This window comes from Siphateles boraxobius, unplaced genomic scaffold (genome assembly GCF_051911475.1).
Source record: "Siphateles boraxobius isolate OS27281-9 unplaced genomic scaffold, OSU_SipBor_1 25, whole genome shotgun sequence".
Lineage (NCBI taxonomy): Eukaryota > Metazoa > Chordata > Actinopteri > Cypriniformes > Leuciscidae > Siphateles > Siphateles boraxobius.
In genome coordinates, this window is record NW_027508866.1 from 31,487,759 (window position 1) to 31,507,899 (window position 20,141).

The following is a 20,141-nucleotide window of genomic DNA, read 5'->3' on the forward strand; positions in this document are numbered from 1 at the left end:
GATTGGTGGACGGGTGAAGAAGCGGAGCTTATATAAATCGCAGGAGCGCCTACTAGCGGCAGTGGGCGGCACAGCAGCGCCAGCGCCGACGAGTACAATGTCACTGGAGAGATGTCAAAGTGAATGGACAGAAATAGATCAAGAATATCAGCAATTGCAGGTTTGGACTGAACGGATATGTCTTATATGTGTTCTCAGATAGCCAAAAGATGAATATTGTGTTAAAGAAGCAAATGTGCCTGTTTTAGATGTTTATGATGCGGCTAACAGGCTTTAGCTCATCAGATGAACTGATTTTCTTTTGTTACTGACTATAACGTTACATGTGTATTAAACATGTACATGTACATTACATTAGTGCTCTTAATAACATATTAAAATTATAAAATAATAAGCAGATCTATTATTTTAATAAATGTGGTGTGTTACAAAAGTACATATGATAATGATTCACGAACTGAACTGGTTAAACCAGGCGAGATGTTAACCAAGAGTTGTTGCTCAACTGTTAAAATGATCCTTAAAATGATCGATTCTTGAGAGCCAGGGTCAGATTACAGGATCATGACGTTCTAGTCATTGAATCATAGATTGATATGAAGTTCATGAAGCTGCAGGGGTTTGAATCCTGTCAAAAAAGTGTTTTAGGGCATGGTATTGGTAATACTGTGGAGTTTGGACATATACCACAGCAGTACCATGGTATTCTTTGAATTACCTTGGAGTACCATGTAAGAACCATGAAATATGGTAAACATTCAATTCATCTTGTTTATTGTTTACAAATAAGTAATGTGTGTGTGTGTGTGTGTGTGTGTGTGTGTGTGTGTGTGTGTGTGTGTGTGTGTGCTCATGTAAATAACATGGTACTAGAATACTGTAGTCTTTCAGTACTATGGTATTGCCATTATTAATCTACACTCAGCTGTCATCTGTTACTTGGAGATCGAGATGGAAAGAATTGTCCCGTGCTTAAAATGCCCTTCTAATGTTTGAAATACCTCATGCTTGGAATGGATCGTCCAGTGGATATCATTTGCCCATTGAAAGGCCATGCATGTATTAGGAAAGCATTTTGATTCCATGTTGACTTTCAATGCGTTTTGTATTTTAGGAAACGCACAAAGTGTACAGACAGAAGCTGGAAGAGCTGACGAACCTGCAGGCGATATGCAGCAGTGCCATTGGCAAACAAAGAAAAGCCCTGAAAGACCTCAAGCAAAGTCTTCACAAGTATGAGCAGAGTTTCAGATGTTACTAAAGATCATGAGTACACATTCACAATGATGAAAACAGATCCTTTTCCTCTTTTGTTGAAAACAGGTGTAAGAAAACCTGCAATGAAAAAGAATCGGAGGTGATAAATGACCTGCAGGTCCAAATTAAAGAAAAGCAAAATGTATTTTTCGACATGGAGGCCTATTTGCCAAAGAAAAATGGGTGAGTTTTAGTTCTTTATTCGGGGTTATTTATAATACCACAGTTATGTGGTTTGGTTTTTGAGGCTTTTCTGATCTCTAAAAGCAGTTATGGTATGAAGTCACTCCAAAGGAAGTTATTCTCTATATCAGTTACTCCCTCAAACGCCTTGAATGTAGTCTTGAGTTTTCTCCCGGGAACGAACATGTCACCTCATTTAAATAATTCCCACCTAAGGCAAATGCAAAAAACAGGGCAAGGCCTGGTTGAGTTGCATTAATAGTGTGTTGAAACTTATGTTTATGGTAAGGGGCGTGACATTTCCCAAAACACGCTCAAACACACTGGTCCTGCCAACCAATCAGAGCATACTGCGCTTTTTGGAAGGAGGGACTTCATAGAAACCGGAACTAAACAAAGTGTTACTGACAGACTGGGAAAAGAGGTGCTGAAACATGTAAAATCTGTGAAAAATAATGTGTTCAAGAATGAAATCCTATTCTAGTAGACCCTAAAAACAACATCAAGACTTTTGTAAAAGGACATAATATGGCCTTTTTAAAACGTTTTTTCTTCTCTTTTCAGATTGTACTTAAATTTGGTCCTTGGAAATGTGAATGTTACGCTCCTCAGCAACCAGGCCAAGTGAGTCAGATGTGAGCATGTCCGTTCAGCCCATAGAGAGTTCCCAGAACAAAATTTCTAATTTTGTGTTTTTCAAAATAGATTTGCTTACAAAGATGAATATGAGAAGTTCAAACTTTATATGACTATAATACTAATGTTTGGTGCCGTCACATGCCTCTTCCTTTTCAACTACCGGTAAGTCGAGAGATCAGAAAAATTTTAATGTTATTCTGTGGAGTAAAAGGTTTTGTTGGAGTCTAACATGCAGATGTGTCCTTCACAGGGTTACAGATGAAATCTTCAACTTTTTATTGGTGTGGTATTATTGCACATTGACAATAAGAGAGAGCATCCTCATGAGCAATGGGTCACGGTGAGTTCACGTTCACTTTAAAATGCATTTGTTCAGGGCCAGTGCCAACTCCCCAGTGGGAGACGCAGGTTCAAATCTCTCATCCTAATACTTTCTTCTTACCTCTAAAGAAGAAGGAAAAAGGTGGCACAAAAAAAAGCTTGAAATAAAAAATTTGATTGTATATATTTTTTGGTCTGTTTAATCAGTTGGTTGTAGTATTTATTTGTTTTATTTATTTATTTATTTATTTGGCTGTTATATTTAATTTAGTTGTAAATAATAATCTCATATATATCGCACTCATTTATTTAGATTTTAGTTCATGTATTTATTTGGTTGTGGTATTTAATTTAATTTGCTTTTGTTTGTTTATTTATTTATTTATCTATTTGGCTATGTATTTAATTTACTTAGTTTATGTCGTTTTTTGTTGTATTATGAAGATTTTGATTGAAGTTTTTTTTATTTATTATTTCTTTGTAGAATTAAAGGCTGGTGGGTGTCGCATCACTACGTCTCAACCTTTTTATCAGGTGTTATGTTGACATGGTACGTGTTTTAGACTTTACATTATATAATTCAATCTTTTTTTCCCCATCCACAACTTAAATTTCATTTCCCCTCTTCTTTTAAGGCCAGAAGGTCCAATGTATCAGATGTTCAGAAGTCAGTTCCTGGCTTTCTCCATCTATCAGAGTGTGTATAATCTATTAGCTGCTCAGTTTGTCTTACAGTGAGGTTGTATGCTGTTATGCTTTATAGTGATGGTGTTGTTTCTCTGGCAGGTTGTGTGCAGTTTCTACAGTATTATTATCAGAGCGGCTGCTTGTATCGATTACGGGCTCTGGGGGAAAGAAACCAGCTAGACCTGACAGTGGGTAAGAGTTGTGACAAATTTGAATCATGGGAGAAATGTTGATCTGTATGATGTCATCAGTTCATGCTGCATATGTTGCGTGTTCAACTGACCTGTCATGTTTCTCTTACAGAGGGCTTTCAGTCATGGATGTGGAGGGGGCTTACGTTCCTCCTTCCGTTTCTATTCTTTGGCCATGTGAGTTACAGCATTTAAGTGTTGCCTTTTGTTTGCATCTTTTCCTTTTAAAGATGTTGATTCTTATGCAACTTTGTAGTCACATTAAAAATAAGTTTATGTATGTAGTTCATGAAAGTTTTTATTGCATTTGACAGTAACAGATATGAAGTTCACAACATTTAAAGGAGAACTCCGGCGCAAAATGAACCTGGGGTGTAATAACACATTGGTACCGAGTCGACTGTTCTCTGGGATTTGTTTTCATGATAATCGAGTGTATAGAGTTTTATCTCTAAAAACTGTTTAGCTTATAACGCTAGTATATGGGGCATATAATAAGTAAAATATCGCTAGTTAATACCACTAACAACGCTCAAAATAGCCCCAAACTTTGGAAAAGAGTCTCGACCAGTCGAACCACGAACGCCGTGCTACGAGCTGAACTGTGACTTGGAATCTCACAGTTCAGCTCACTTAGCACGGCGTTTGTGGTTCGACTGGCCGAGACTGTTTTCCAAAGTTTGGGGCTATTTTGAGCGTTGTTAGTGGTATTAACTAGCGATCTCTTTTTACTTATTATATGCCCCATATACTAGCGTTATAAGCTAAACAGTTTTTAGAGATAAAACTCTTTACACTCGATTATCATGAAAACAAATCCCAGAGAACAGTCGACTCTGTACCAATGTGTTATTACACCCCAGGTTCATTTTGCGCCGGAGTTCTCCTTTAACTGTTCTGATTTTGAACAGATCGATTGAACAGATCTTTACTATTGAAAAGTTTGGGGTCAGTAAGATCTTTTGGTTTTTGATAGAAATTAATTAATTTATTCAGCAAGGATGCATTCATTTGATCAAAAGTGACAGTAAAGATATTTATAATATTTCAAAATATTTCTATTTCAAATAAATGCTGTTCTATTTATCAAAGAATCCTAACATGGATTCCACTAAAATATTAAGCCACACAACTGTTTTCAACATTGATAATAATAAGAATTTTTATTGGGCAGCAAATCAGCATATATGAATGATTTCTGAATGAGCATATGGCATTGAAGACTGGGGTAATAATATTTTGCAGTAATACTTAAAGGGATAGTTCACCCAAAAATGAAAATTCTGTCAGTATTTACTCACCCTCATGTTGTTCCAACCCCGTAAGACCTTCGTTCATCTTCGGAACACGAATTATGATATGTTTGATGAAATCTGAGAGCTGGATCACTCCTCCATAGGCTTCTTCAGGGATTGAAACTTGCCAGCCCCAGTTCTGTTGTTGTATGTCACACGCATCACACACATGACCAGCGTCGGCCAATAGTGAGCCTACGTGTGACGTAACCCTACGCAATCATACTAAGTTAACTGACTAGAGGCCCACAGAGAAGAAAATGAATAGCTGAAATAAAGTCGTTATTTTTGTTTGTTTTTGCGCACAAAAAGTATTCTCGTCACTTGATAAACTTAAGATTGAGCCACTGTAGTCACTTGGACTATTTTAACGATGTCTTTAATGACTTTTCGAGGCCGGCAAGTTTCAATCCCTTAAGAAGCCTATGGAGGAATGATCCAGCTCTCAGATTTCATCAAAAATATCTTAATTCTTGTTCCGAAGATGAACGAAGGTCTTACGGGGTTGGAACAACATGAGGCTGAGTAAATATTGACAGAATTTTCATTTTTGGGTGAACTATCCCTTTAACAAAATTACAGTTTTTTTGATCAAATGAATGCAGCCTTGCTGAGCTTCTTTCAAAAACTGACCTTACCTTTTGAACGTTGGTGTACATTGATTCAGTTCACAGACCGGCATGTAAGATATTTGTGCTGCTTTTCTGTCCTCTGGTCAGTTTTGGCAGCTGTACAATGCTGCGTCCCTTTTTAAGCTGTCTGCCCGTGATGACTGCAAGGAATGGCAGGTAAAGAGATACAACACTATTATTGCTCAAAACCCCAAGTGTTAATCTTCTGCACTGTTATACTTCAAATCATGTTGTTTATTGAGGCGAGGTATGCTATTTACTATTAAGAAAATTAAGAAATTATCTATTAAGAAATTTAAAGTAAAAGGTGGGCTTGTTAAAATTGGGCCAATTAATGACTGCTTAAAGGGGACCTATTATGCAAAATTCACTTTTATATGGTGTTTGAACAGATGTGTGTAAACAACCAGCCTTTAATTGTAATCCACCCACTCCATTTTTTACAATCCCCATAAATTATAGGTGCAGCAGTCCACCATTTCAGTTTCCTTGCTGTAGCAGCTGAATATTTACAATATCTGCACCAAAAGCATTACAAATGTTCTGTTATTGGATGTGCCAACGAACATAAGAGTCTCCATAGTCTCCCTGTGGTTGAATTTCATTTTTGAAAGAAAAGTGTTACATATTTCCCGCAAATCATTTTACGCCGGACTGCTTCACAAAAGAGGGTTACTTCAACCCTGAATATACACAAAAATTGTTTCTGATAGATTTTACGGTACATGCTAGTCCATGAGTTAAATCAACTTAACACCACAACAACTACATACATGTATCACCTAACCATTTAGAATCGTCCAGTTGCATTTCTAAAAGTTGTAACTGACTCTCTCCATCGTTGCCCGACTCCGGTCCGAACATATAAGTCCGAATACCGCCACTGACAATTTCTGACATTGTGGCTGCGTGACATTCTCCAGTATTTTTGTTGGCGGAGTATCCGAAACACAAGCTGTTAAAGCTCCAGTTGAAGCTGTTAAAACTTCCTGTTGAAGCAGCAGCTCACTTGCATTTAAAGGGACACACAAAAAGTGTGTGTTTTGCTCACACCCAAATAGGACCAAAATTTGACAAGCTATAATAAATAATCTGTGGGGTCTTATATTTCATCTTGTGAAGAAGGGGCGTAATAGGGCTTAGTAACAATCTCCTTTAATGCCCTTGAAACCACCTAACAGCCATTTAGCAACATGCTAGGTACCACTATAAACACCTTGGCTACCCATTACACACAAGGCAAGTTTTTCCACAGGATTTGGTACACTTTTATGTTTTACAGAAATCATGCAAACATTTAAAGCTTTACATCAAATAACTGATTGATTAATTCATTATTTATTAATTTGGCTATTAGTATTGCAAATTGATTTTTGCTCAAATGTTTTATCTTGCAGGTGTTCATGCTGGCCTTGACGTTTCTTATCCTGTTCCTGGGAAATTTTCTCACTACTCTAAAAGTGGTCCGCCAGAAGGTCAAGAAGAACACAGAAAAGGTGAAAACTAACTAATGAGAAGCCAACTTGAAGATTTCATACGCAGCGAGGCCAGTGTGGAACTCAAAGAACTGCAAAAGCGCACAAAACTGTTTCGTCTATAGGAGTCGCATCCCACAAGCTGCTTGGAGAGGGTTGAAGGTAGATGTTGACGTCTGCCTTAAACTATTTCAACAGCGGCAGTGAAAACTCAAGATTATGTGTTACGTTACCCTATCGTCTGCCATGTTGTTTTTGCTCTTATTTATGCAATTAGAGGGAAATGTTTGGGTTAGAAGCCACTGAGAACCTTCAGACACTGTACATGAGGAGACTTTGATTCACGTTTGTTTTGTTCCTGTGCATGGATATGTTTACAGTAAGCCACATTTCAACTTTATGCAACGCGGCAGGAAGGCTGTAGAACTGAAGATGCTCAGTTCATTGCACCATCTAAACGGGATTTGTTATGGTTTTTAATAAAGCTGGATAGTGAATAAAGTACTTGTTCTCCTACAAGACATTTTAACCTAAGCATATGTTACATATTTGTGGGAAAGCATTGATGCGATGGTACTTGAAGAGAAAGGTGTGTTTTGCACGTCGTGGCTTGTTAGTATGGTGATTGAGCAAGGCCAAATTTTTTAATTAAAGCAACATGATACTGCGAAAACGTGGATTTACTTTATTAACGATGGCAATAATCCTTCTGTAACACTTCATAGTATATTTAAATCAAAAAGAAGCATCCCTTTTTCTTTTGTTTCATGATGTCCACCTGTTTGGTAGTTGTGTTTAAAGTCATAGTCATGCAATTGCGATATAAGACAAAACAACAGTTAAAATTTTGAACAATGTCTTGCTTAATGTGAATGAATGTTGTTAGGATTACATCTGCTGTAACTGGATGAGCTGGTATATGTGTCTGTGTTTCTTTTACTGATTGTGTCAAAGAAAAATATTTTTTTTTATGCCAACATCTTTCATTGTTTACCATCAGGGAGTTTGCTGACAAGACTTTCTTCCTACGTTATATTACACAAGCACGTATTGATAGAAGTTGCATTTGGTTACTGTATGATTTTTTGGCCTGAACGGTCCCCTTTGTCTGTTCACACCTGATTTACTAGTTTAGCCTAGAACACAAGTGTTACAAGTTTCATAGGAACGCGTGAATTGTAACTGAAGCAAAAATCTGTAATTACAGGGATTTCTCATGTTGGGAAATGCTTTATTGAACAATTAACCACTCCTTAAATCATGCTACAGTTGTCACGATTCACAATGTCATTTCATCAATGCTTGTGTTGAACAAAATAACTGCACTTTTTTTGCTTGAACTTAAAATAACCCTTCAGACTGGAGGAAAAAGGTTTTTAAAGGGCCGATTAGATATCAAGCTGGATTTATATTGACTGTAGAGCAAATAAATTCAATCTGATGCAATCTGTGTGGCCTCGTGTGAAAATAATACTATTATTTACACCTTCACCTCCAGAGGGCGCAAGTGAGACATATGTACCTCTATTTAGGCCTTGATGCTATTTTTTCTTTTCTACTTTTTATTCATTAATTTATTTAGAAAACCACAATGAAAAGAATTCTTTTAAACAACATAATTTGCCCATATTACCTGATAGGTAACACTAAACACGATGTCGTGAAAAATCAATCACATGTGTCTCTTCGACAGCGCCAGGCACATTTAACAGCAGGAAAGGGGCCCGGGACATTTAAGCCAATCAGAATGCATTTCTTTTGTTCAGTCATTTGCCTGTTCGGTTTGCTGACAGTGGGTGGATGAAATATTTTGAAGGGCGTGGCTGTAGAAAGGGGGAGTGTGGCTGAATTTGGCAAAATTGTTGAATATAAAGCTTATACGACTCTGTCCTGGTTTAAAACTTTATTAATGTTTACTAATTATTTTAATATTGTTAAAATAATCGTATTTGTGACCAGTTATTGTAATTCATTACTTTTTTATTATTATTATATTTGTGGCCGTTCTTATAAATAACATACTGTATTTATAGAATACAATAGCCTATATAAAACAATAAATTATATGTATATAATTATAAATAATGTATATAAATAATTAACATACCATACCTTGAAGAGTAGCTTCAATGACTTGTAAAATTAATAAAAGCATATGCAAAGTGCATCAAAATGAATGAACATCGATAAGTAACATTTCATTCTTTAGCTTTGTAGCTGTGACACGCAAGCAATATTTGGAGACTTCCGTTACCGCAGTCGCATCCTGCTAGGCAGGAGTTTTTATACTAACCACAACAAGATCACTTTTGTATTCTGACAAAGTTTGTTTTGCAAACCAGGCAGAGATTTTCTACATATGTCTGCCTAAAATCTGAAAATTGCATCATGCAAAATGAACAATATCAGAGCCAATAAAATGAATACACGGCTATATAAAAGAGCTATAGAATTTTAATAGTGAATCCTGTTTCCATCACACAATTTCCATCATATAGGCGAAAAGGCATACACAATATATAACATAAAACACAGGTTTATTTGTGCGATCTACACACAGGGTGGAACAGACCAATTGTTTCCACATAAATGATTCAACACTTTCTGGGATCTATGTTAGATCTGAACATCTTAAAGATTGTAAATAATCCCTGCTGAAATAAACAAAAAGTGGGATTCCAATTCAAATGGTGGGTCTACAGTAAGATCCGCTCTGTGCTATCGTTTCTCTGGACCGGAGCTGCGGGGGTTTCGCGTGACAATAACGTGAAACCTGACTTCATTTGTCTCAATGGAAAGCATATTTACAGTCTGAATCGTTCCCTATCTCCTATATATGTGCCATTCAACATGTAGAAAATAGTAAGTGTGTGAACAATTGACCAAGTTTCAGGGTCTATTTAAAATGTAGGACACTTTGGATTCTAGAGAGCATTTCATTGGACGGAAAATTTGATGAGAAGTTCAAAGTGATGAAGTGCAGAGTGATGTCATCAAAATCATTGATCCATATTTGCGTAGGTGAGAGACTGTAAGTTTGAAACGCTTATGTAATTGTTTTGAAGCACACTAGCTTATAGATAACAGTAAGGCGAACATCTTCATTCTAAAAGCCAAAAAACTTCCATTTGGATTTCATGGGGACTTTAAGGCCCGTTCACACCAAGAAAGAAAAATACTGTAACTCAAAGTTTTAAATTTCAACTGCAACTAAATAACATGAATTACACAATAGAAACATGTTACACCCGAGTGCATAATAATGGCAGGTACTTGAGTCAGTTGTGCGTTATACAGTACACTATCATTCAACAGTGCACAACACAGACTGTTACCAAACTTCCAATGTAAACCTATTAGATGAATATGGTCATCCCTGAGAAAGCAGCAGCAGTTTTTCCATCTCCTATTGGATCCACGATCATGGAAGACAAAATTCCATTAAGTCATATCAGTAAGTTGGAAGAATGTGGCGTAGACCAGTAAGCCTTGCTTGGTGGGAACGAAGATTGTGAGAAGACAATGTCCCGAAAAATATTCCTTTCGAGAAACGTTAAACAACTCTGAGAAGCTTTGCAGATGGTTCCAGAATGTTTACAATACATCATAGTTCATATATACAAAACTTGAACAAAATCTATTTCTTTTAGGAATGGTCACAGGATGGTACAGCGTTTCTTCTTCTTCTGGAGGTGTCTTGCTTTAGCCCTGGCCGCTAGCGCTCGCTTGGTCGCCTCTCTGAAAATGTCCTCAACGTTTTCTCTATATTTAGCCGAACACTCCAGGTATACCTCAGCCTTCATTTGCTTCTGGACAAGTTCACCCTAAGAAAGAGAAATGAAGGTTAGTTACTCTGGACTTCCTTTACTAACCATAACTTTTAAGCTCACACCCCTAATAAAACACAACCAAACAAAGCAAATGACAAAAACTCTGTGAATCAACCTGTTTTATATGAATTTATGTGGCAAAGCCTGATCTCTTGTTACCTGGTTAGTCCCATAAACCATTAAAACAATAAACATCGCAAGCACCTCGACAACAATGTAAAAAGCAAAGACATTTATATTGCTATGATTTCTGTTTTAAATAAATGCTGTTCTTTAGAACTTTCAGGAAAAAAAGTATCATGTTTTCCCAAAAAATATTAAGCAGCAAAACTTACTTAACATTAAATGACATACACACAAAGGCATATATATAGGCAGGGCTTGACATTAACAACCGCCGACCCGCCATATGTGGGTGGATTTCAGTGGTGTGTAAAGCAGCACTCCTATTAGCCACTTTGGCGAGTTGAATTTTGTATAATAATATATACATTTTTCAACTGTAGTCCTTTAAAAAGGCGTGTTATCAAAAATATTTATTTTTCAATACATGAAATATCTGAAATGCTTCCAATACTCATTTTCCACAGAACAGATACACGATACCAGATGCGCTTTCTAGTTCTCTCATCTCTCATCTTGACACAAACCTGGATGAATATTGTTGGTGTTTCAGTGCTTGAATTTCTGCATGGGATCTTTTTTCTCATTCCCGCAGATTTTGTGCTCACATCCAAAGGTCGCGCACATAAAGCCGCCTCTCAGTACTAAATTAAACTCTTTTTCACCGCTCATTGCGCTGTAACAGTCAAATACGCACAAAACAATATCAAAATGCCGGTCCCAACAAATATTCACGTATACAAAGTCAGTTATGTTTAAGTGAACGTAAACAGTTGAGAAAGAAAACGCATGTGTAACAGTTTAATAGCTTTGTGTGTCAGGTCTTAAAGTGACTGCCGCCTAATATACCAGCTGCCAATTTATGAGATAATTTTATATTAATATCATATCTCTATGGCAGTTTTTACCCATGGTATCCAATTTAAAATTTGTGGCCAGTGAAAATGTGTGGCTAGTAACTTTGGAAAACCACTAGCCACAGTGGCTGGTGAGCAAAAAAAAGTGAATGTCAAGCCTTGTACACTGTAAACCCTAACGCTCAAAATAATTAATTGTTTTGAGTAGGACAAACTTAAATTACACGAATTAGTTCAGTCAAATTAATTTGTATGAGTATTTAGGACTTTCTTTTTCTTTCAAGTTAACAGAACTGATATATTTTAAGTAGACTGAACTGTTTCATTGTTTTGAGTATTATTAAATTATTTATTTTAATTTACACTAACTTAAGTTTAACTGAAACAACTGGGATATCTATTTCCCAGCATGCTTTGCCGATGGCACTCGAAAGGGAGAGTAAATGCTAAAATTAAGTGTAATATAATGGGTTTTTTTTGTGTGTAAGATTAATGTTAAGTGTGAGATTTAGTAGTGATTAATGTTTTGTTATGCTAATTTAGAAGAATTTTTGTTAATGTTGGCTTTAGGATAGTTACCATCATGGTGACAAGTGGTGCATGCAGCTTGATTTGAGAGGAAAATCCCCATTATATTGTTGTGCTAATACAGCAAGTTCTTCTGTATAACATACTATTGCTAATCTGTTAGCATTTACTACATTAGCAGATTAGCTTTTTAAAGCTAGCTAAGTTTATACTATTAAAGGTGTTGTGAGTTCTCCCAACTTATTCGGGTTTACAGTGTACTTCATAGATTTAAGTTATATTAACTGAATGGAATTAGTACTATTAACTTTATTTACCCAAGTTATCTTAACAGTAAGTTATTGAGTTACTTGGACACAAATCAAATGTTTTTTATGCTTAAATTGTTTGAGTTAATAAACTTAAATGATTTAAGGCAATCAGTTTCCTCAAACGGTTTGAGTTGAACTAACTCATCAGGTTTTAAAGTGTATATAGGTATATGTAAATATAATGACAACCTGGAGGTAGGTGATGGGCGCCATATCTAAGGCTTTGAGCTTCCTCGTTTTCTCCTTGTCTTTTCTCAGGTCCGTTTTGCACCCTATCAAGATAATGGGGACATCACGGCAGAAATGATGGACCTCCGGGTACCACTGTAGGAGGAGAGGAAAACATTGCTCAAAACAGAACTTCTTCTTTTATGTAAATACTTGTCCTGGTCTTCTTCAATGCTCTAATGGTGTACTGTCTCTATCTTTAGGCCCTGAAAGAACAGTCCCTTTGCTGTGCCTTTATTTAAACAGGGCTCGACACATTCCTCGCAGCTGACATGACAGGAAGGTTCCAGAAATACTGTCTGTTTTCAGTGGTGGTCCATCTGTATAATCATCTACACTCCAGGTCAAAGTTTATCAGCTCACAGTTACCAGCAAACAACGTTAAAACAGATAAACTATTTCATTCCCAGCTGATTTCACCTTTATTGTGACATTGTCGAATGATGTTGGATTGGTCACATCGTAGCAGATGATAACAAGGTTTACTTCTTGATACGACAGAGGCCTCAAGCGATCATAGTCCTCCTGGCCTGTCAATAAACAGATTTTGGTTAGAAGGAAATGACATGTCATTTTACCACACAGCCACTGATACCTAAAAACAGTGCTACATTATCTGGAGTGTTTCTACGGTGATATAGACAACAAGGCATTCAAGCAGAGGCGGAGACTTCTGACCAAATAGAGAATCTTCCTGTATGTCGTGTTTTATGAACAGAGTATTTTGATGAAGAACCGAGATGTGGTAGAAAACCACATCCTGGCTTCAACATCCTGTTCCAGAGAGACAGAGAAGGACCGGGCAGCAGTGTGGGTCTGATAAGCAGCTCAATTACTGAATATGTCGTTCAATTCATATAACATGCACTTTCACAGAATTTACCATGGAGAAATTCAGGTTATATAGACGTTAGGGGTTCACTGGAAGTAAATGAGACGAAGATTAGATCAATACAGCAATATGCCACAGTATTTTGATGTGTGTTTTCAAATAAGCTATAAAATGGCAGGTGATTAGTTTCATTTATAAAAAGTGACACTTCCTTATTTTATGGTCATTTAAAAATAAAAATATGTCCTGTAGTTTGTGAATGTACAGGTCTCAAATGTTTTAACTACTAGAATATGATCAAATATTAACTCAAATACCCATTCTCTACTAATTTGGAGCTTCAAAAAATAAAATAAAAATTTCATAATGACACCTTTTCTGTTATAATATCTTTGTATAAACATTTTACAAAAAATATACTACTGTTCAAAAATTTGGAGTCTGTAAGATTTTTATAATCTGCTCACCAACGCTGCAGTTATTTGATCATTTTACTGTAGTAAAAACAGTAATATTGTGAAATATACCATTTAAAAGAAATGTTACCTATTTGAATATATTGTAAAATGTCACTTGTTCCTGTGGTGCGCAAGCTTTTTCAACATCATTACTCCAGTCTTCAGTGTCACATTTCTTATTATTATAAACGTTGAAAACAGTTGTGTTGCTTAATATTTTTTGTAGAAAGTGGATCAAGATTCTTTGATGACTAGAAAGTTCAAAAGAACAGAACTGATTTTAATAAGAAATCTTTTGTAACATCATAAATGTCTTTAATGTCACTGTTAATCAATTGAATGCATCCTTGCTGAGTAAAAGTAATCTTTTTTCTTTCTTTTTTTTAAATAAACCTTACTGACCCTATACTTCAGAACAGTGGAGTATATGATGATGAAGTGTTAAATGTAAATAATTAAAATACATGCAATGTTCATCCACATTCAGCATGTGGCTTTTAGATTGTTGCACCACATCCGTAGACTGATTCTGGGCCAATAAGCCACTGCTTAGAAACTGGCTTGTGATACTAAGAATATGAATATTTTGCAATGGCTAGTATAATTAATTTTAAGTAAATACTGTAATGCTGTGAGGAATATATAGAGTGTTTTATCGTAAAATATGATCAAAGTGTTTTATGGTGCCTGACCTCAGAGATGACAGCTCTGAAAACTATTACTAATGATGTACTCACACCCATTTTGCACTTAGCATTCCTGCCTAAATATTTAATCAAAGAAGCGTGTGACTAAAGAGAATAAGGCTTGGAATCTAAGGTGTGTCTCGTGTGTGACAGGGTGGATGTTGACACTAACCTGCTGTATCATAGAGATTCAACTGAATGTCTTTTCCTCCATAAGACACAGTGGTGACATATTTGTCGAACACAGATGGAGCGTATTTCTGTTGAACATCAAGATCAAATCAGACAAGTACAGGGATATAATGGTGCATGAAGAGTTCTTGTTTCTACTAGACACATTACAATCAAGGCGTAGGCAGAAACTAGAATTGCTGTCTGGGAGTGGAAAAACTTGCTGAGGATATTGTGTAAATTACTGTTATACATTTTGCAATATTTCTTTCTCTGAAACTCTATGTAAATGTGTGTTAATGGTTATTTCTGTAACTTTCTAGACTTTGGAATTGAAGCAGATCTGGTCTACTCACACTCAAAAAACTGTCAAGTATCTAAAATCTCACCTCAGGGAAATCTCCTTTGGCGTACACCATTAGCAGGGATGTCTTTCCACAACCTCCATCTCCGACGATCACAATTTTGAGTGCATCAGCTTGAGTGCCATTGCCGGCTACAGTGCCGTTCTGGGTCATGTCCTTTATACGGGTCGCACTGTCCAAGTCAGTTCCTCCAACAGGTGCCCAAGAGTACAGAAGTGTCAGGTAAATTCATTAGACTAAAACTCTGCCAGGTAAGCATACTGCTATCCGGTCCTAACCTCCTCCTCCTTCTTGCTTTTTTTCTTTTCTTTTCAAACCATGTGACTATGTTTTCAAGTATAGCCCAGATCAGAATGTGCTCCTGTAATTGAGGCTGTGTGACATGAGTGAGTTTTTCCTGTCTGTCTACACATTTTCTGCACGCTCACTAGGCGGAGTACATGTAGACACTCCCTCAAGCCGGTCGTAAGAGAGTTGACATCTCAGACCGCCTGAAAACCTTCATTTTACACATTCTCCAGAGGGTGTATATGTTGCTCTGAATGGTACATACTTGATGCAGTGATTATTCTAGCAATTTACTGATCATCAAGTGTATTGTATAATTATGATGATTTTACATGAATAATAACAATTACATAACTAAAAGTGCTATTAATTGTATTACTGTGAGATTTACACACACATTACCAGTGTTATTTTAGCATCAATGATATACTATTATAGATTTTTGCAATGCAATCATTATCTAAATGTCAATTCATGCTCATTTGTATTTTTTCTTTTGTTTACAAATAAACTTGTTTAAAAGTTACTTAATGTGTATGGTCTTAAATGGACTTTGTTTGTGAAATGTCTAAATAGCCTACTATATAAATTAAGACATATCAGGGACTGGATATTATATGATGGGATTTAATTAATCTACTTCATAGTTACATTTTAATGAAAATGTATTGCCTTTAATATTTAAATACAGAAAAACTATATAAGAGGCCATGTAGTTCCAGCAAACGGGCACTGTTGCCATGAAGCAAAGCAAAACCTTCAGGGCCCCTGAGAGCAGCCTATAATCCACATTTCTTTCTTTATTTTACCAATGGCCAATGGGTGACTGTGAATGCACCCCCCGCACCGTCACAGCCAATGAGAGACTAGAAAGGTTGTTCGTTGTTTTCTGCTCACAGATAGGAGGCGTCATCATCATCATGTTATGACTGTCTCGTCACATAACTGTGAAGAAGATATAGGCTACTGGTTCCTAAACACGGTAGCCTAACAGAGAGGAACTACTAAAATTGATTATGAAGCCCACCATGTTCTCACATCATTTATATGGATTGTTGTGGTAGCCTACATAAACAAAAAGGACCATTAATCCAATAACAAAGGACATAAGCGGCCTACACCAGGATAAAAACGTTTTCCGCCATATGTGGCCCCTCTGGCTCCGTCATACACCAGTTCACATACAACGAAATAATACAAATTCATGTTAAAATAGAACGTCAATTCCGTTTCGATGAAACAGCAAATTATGAGAGAATGTGGGAAAAAATAAAACTAAACATGTCAAAAAATACAAGACGAAATGTATGCATGTAAGAACAATATTTATTACGATATAAAAACATTTAAGTGAGTGCAGCATCTCTTTGTAAATATACTTACCATACTATTAAATATACTACAATCCATCATCACAATTCTAAATAAGAAAAGGTTCAAGTAAAAAAAAAAAAATGCCCACCGTGAGATTTGCGAATTGCATTTGGTTCTGTTTAAGGTTTCCTCATTTTTCAAGTGGATTTCAGATTTTAAAATGAACATTAAAAAGAAAATTGACATACTACTGCCATCAAAAAATCCAGTGTAGCCTAATTTTGATTTCAGACGTCTCATAGTCTCCACAAGACATAAAAAATACAAAATATTTCAAATAAGAGATTCCCAAATTTTCCAGAATACCCTAGCCTAAATAAAAGCTAAAATAGCTTAGATCATTAATGGCGAAGTTGAATGTCGAAATTTATCGAGGATCCAATCCAGCTGTCCAGAACACATCAAATGGAGCTTTTCGCACACGTCGGCATATCGAGTATCAAAAAGAAGGCTATAGCTATATATAAACTGGTATCGTCTGAGATCTCTGTAGTTATTTACTGCCTTTAAAACAGCATGCGTTCGCAGGTTACTAAGATAAAGAGGATATTCCTAATTAAACACACGAGTGCCATAAAATGGCCTCATGACCCACTTCAGCCCTGGTTGGCAGGAAACAATGTGTTCATCACGTCTTCTTCAGTCCTTTTTTTTCCTGGCATAGGCTATTCGGACACCAGTCCTATTTTAGACTATGGCAGAGAGACAAAATCATATTGGTGTGCATGCAATAACAAGCGTGAATCCTAGGCGTGAATCCTAAAAGCGAAAGACAGATGGTGCGTTTCCTTGCGCAATACCATTCTGGCTGATAAATTGGACCTGGCATCGCCCCAAAAGCACCGAATGAAGGGGAAAGAAAAAAATACAGAGGCAATAACCAAATTCCAATGATAAGATGCTTGGGTAAATAGTATGTCCATTCTCCACACTAATGGAATAAGCTACATATACAAAATTACATATCCATAAATTGTGCAAAACACGACCATTTGCATACCACATACCGGTATGCGTTGCAACACTGTGATATATTCACCAGAAGATCTGAGAAACCTAAGTAGTGCGCAATCCTGCAATGCATCACGTCAAATTATCCTCTGAATGGCTGGCGAATAAACTGCACCGAATGTTCTGAAAGGGGGACGAGAGAGCACAGAGGACTGGATATTCCCTTTGTACTTGCTGATTGAAATGCCACACAGTGTTTGAGATTCTTTCTCCGACTTTAAATGGTTAGGTGGGTGCAGTCACATCCCGGACCCGTGGCGTGCGTCCAAACTCTCAGATTACCGCTGTGTGTGTGTTTTTGTGCCACAGGGTTTCCAGCGCCTTGTGCAGCAGCGTCGAGGGCGCTTTTTACGCACGAGATATTACTGCGAGTTTTGTGCAATATCCTCGCTTCTGAAACAGCAAGCCTCTCTGACCACATCTAGTCAGTTTGTGTTTGCAAAGGTTGACACGTATAAAGGCAGAATCAGCTGAAACAGCGACCGACAGCCTCGCCCATAAATGGCGCAGCAACCTTTCTTTTCCACAATGATGTCCTTGTGAAGACGCCATGTTGAAATTGAAAACAGCAGAGAAGCCATTAAACAGCAGGCTATTTCTGAGGTCGCTTTGGACATGGGTCAGCAATGAGAGGTGTCTAAAATAATGATTTTTTTTCACCTTTTTTTCTCTCACACAGTTATCCCCACAGGAAAACAATACTCGTAATTTTTAAAATGAGTTTGAAACATAAATATGATTTAATGTTACCTTTTAAAACAGAGTATTCCCAAGTCATTTTTGTCAAATAAGGTCGCATAAACTATTACCTTCGGAAAGAAAAAGGACATTTTCTTTCTTCTGAATGATGAGTGCAAGCGAGTGAATTTCTCTTGTCATTCTGTCTTCAGGAAGAGAAAGAGAGGGATTGTTTGCATATTGCAATATCTAAAAGTGTCTCAAGATTTCCAGCAGCTCCACTCGTTGGAGACTGCGCAGATTGGTGTGTTAAATGATGAATTATGTCGAAAAAACGAAGGCAGGAAAAATGGTTATTGTCGTTTTCTTCCTTTTAGGCGTTGCAACCCAACCCCCTCTTTAAAGCCAGTGTTAAAGGATACGACGATGGGAATGAAAACGTTCCTGTTTCTTCATCGTATAGGCCTGATAGAATTATTTCAACAAAATGTTAAGGTAAATATCTTTGTAAGTGCATTAATAATTATGTGTGTTTAAAGTCTTATTTATACATTATCTCTAAAGTGAACTATACACTGTTATGAGACTAATAGTGTTATGAAATGTGCCCTTGGGACAAGGTCAAATATATAGTGAGTGTTCACTTACTGAAAATAGTAATTGACAAAGGGATTTCCATTGCATTGTAAAATCAGGAATACACTATTCCCAATCTGCACGCCATGAAAAGATAAGTGAAGTCCACCAATTTCTTTAAATATAAATGTACTTTTTCTTTTCTTTTTATCAGTGTTTTGAAACTAGTACTGCTGTAGGGTTAAAAACAGTGAGTCACAACCAGGATGAGCATTAAAACAACCACAAACCCTATCAATCATACCTGTGATTCAGCATTTTTGTAAAAGGCCAATCGTCCTTTTTCTCTGTGGCCTGCCTTGTTTGCTGAAATGTGAGAAGCAATCCATTTAAATGGATATTTTAAAAAGAACAAATTACAACTGAATGTTCTGAAGACAAAGACTCAAAACTAATAACACTTAGGGAACGCTAAAAAGAAATAGAAATTCAGTCAATTTACATAAAATGCCTCAGTTTAATTAACAATAAAACATTTATTTTTGCAGCTAAATAAGCAAAGACAATAAAGATAAACTTACTTATTGATTAATGCTTGGCCCTGAACAAGGCAGGGCCTTAAAAGCAGTTGGTTATTTTCATGGGTTTCTTTTTTCTTTTTACATTCTAGTTAGTAATAATAAAACCAAATGCAAAATGTTTATTTAGTAGCATTTTACTAAAGAATAAAATGCTGTTATATGGGTGTGCCATGACCTAGTTTGCTGGGACAAAGATGGTTTCCAGGAAGAGAAAAAAAGCTTAAAAATGTCAAAGGGATACCATCCAACATTTCATCTTCCTTCTTCTCAGATCCTGTAAACAGAAACATTGTATGTATTAAATAGTCCATAAAAGGCTGATGAAACCAAGATTTAGATCCCTTTTGGAACAAAGGAAACCCATTTTGGCCATTGAGTCCCAATGTAGGAGAAAATGGCTGCGCCTGCATTCAGCCTTCTTTCTGCTCTCTGTAGGAAGAACTGAAGGCTGTGCTTCTAATAGCTGAATCTACCATGGTGCTTCAATCTGATTGGCCAGAGAGGGAACTGCTGTTAACCAGCCAATTGCCCAAGCACCGCAGAATATCAAACAATGTTGGAATG

The 20,141-nt window shown here is 36.6% G+C and overlaps 2 protein-coding genes and 1 long non-coding RNA gene across 4 annotated transcripts; 1 reads left to right on the forward strand and 2 right to left on the reverse strand.

Annotated features, from left to right (window-relative positions):
* Window positions 1–22: 22 nt before the first annotated feature.
* tmem120b (transmembrane protein 120B) lies at window positions 23–8,126 on the forward strand. Its single transcript, XM_077243536.1, has 12 exons — window positions 23–160; window positions 1,115–1,233; window positions 1,324–1,440; window positions 2,005–2,064; window positions 2,146–2,241; window positions 2,330–2,419; window positions 2,885–2,950; window positions 3,036–3,097; window positions 3,187–3,279; window positions 3,391–3,455; window positions 5,293–5,361; window positions 6,603–8,126. The coding sequence occupies exons 1-12, from the start codon at window positions 98–100 to the stop codon at window positions 6,714–6,716; spliced, it is 1,014 nt and encodes a 337-aa protein (XP_077099651.1). The 5' UTR covers window positions 23–97; the 3' UTR covers window positions 6,717–8,126.
* A 990-nt stretch (window positions 8,127–9,116) lies between these two features.
* rhof (ras homolog family member F) lies at window positions 9,117–16,364 on the reverse strand. Of its 2 annotated transcripts, none has more exons than XM_077243505.1 (5): window positions 15,094–16,364; window positions 14,706–14,793; window positions 12,978–13,087; window positions 12,519–12,653; window positions 9,117–10,504 (listed from the first exon to the last, which is right to left on the reverse strand). In XM_077243505.1, the coding sequence occupies exons 1-5, from the start codon at window positions 15,220–15,222 to the stop codon at window positions 10,337–10,339; spliced, it is 630 nt and encodes a 209-aa protein (XP_077099620.1). In that variant the 5' UTR covers window positions 15,223–16,364; the 3' UTR covers window positions 9,117–10,336. The 2 variants fall into 2 exon arrangements, with proteins under 2 accessions (XP_077099620.1, XP_077099621.1); XM_077243506.1 differs by lacking the exon at window positions 9,117–10,504 and adding an exon at window positions 11,463–11,641 and having other exon boundaries at window positions 12,478–12,653; window positions 15,094–15,472.
* A 301-nt stretch (window positions 16,365–16,665) lies between these two features.
* LOC143750435 (uncharacterized) lies at window positions 16,666–20,010 on the reverse strand. Its single transcript, XR_013207166.1, has 2 exons — window positions 19,578–20,010; window positions 16,666–19,362 (listed from the first exon to the last, which is right to left on the reverse strand). It is a non-coding gene; the product is annotated as an uncharacterized LOC143750435 (long non-coding RNA).
* Window positions 20,011–20,141: the final 131 nt, after the last annotated feature.

Excerpts from the sequence above, each read along its gene's own strand:
- tmem120b (XM_077243536.1), top strand. The coding sequence starts at position 98 with ATGTCACTGGAGAGATGTCAAAGTGAATGGACAGAAATAGATCAAGAA. Across the intron at positions 2,242-2,329 it reads CTCTTCCTTTTCAACTACCG|GGTTACAGATGAAATCTTCA; the intron begins GTAAGTCGAGAG and ends TGTCCTTCACAG. Across the intron at positions 3,456-5,292 it reads CGTTTCTATTCTTTGGCCAT|TTTTGGCAGCTGTACAATGC; the intron begins GTGAGTTACAGC and ends TCCTCTGGTCAG.
- rhof (XM_077243505.1), bottom strand. The coding sequence starts at position 15,222 with ATGACCCAGAACGGCACTGTAGCCGGCAATGGCACTCAAGCTGATGCA. Across the intron at positions 14,794-15,093 it reads CCAAAGGAGATTTCCCTGAG|AAATACGCTCCATCTGTGTT; the intron begins GTGAGATTTTAG and ends GATGTTCAACAG. Across the intron at positions 12,654-12,977 it reads TCGACAATGTCACAATAAAG|TGGTACCCGGAGGTCCATCA; the intron begins GTGAAATCAGCT and ends CTCCTCCTACAG.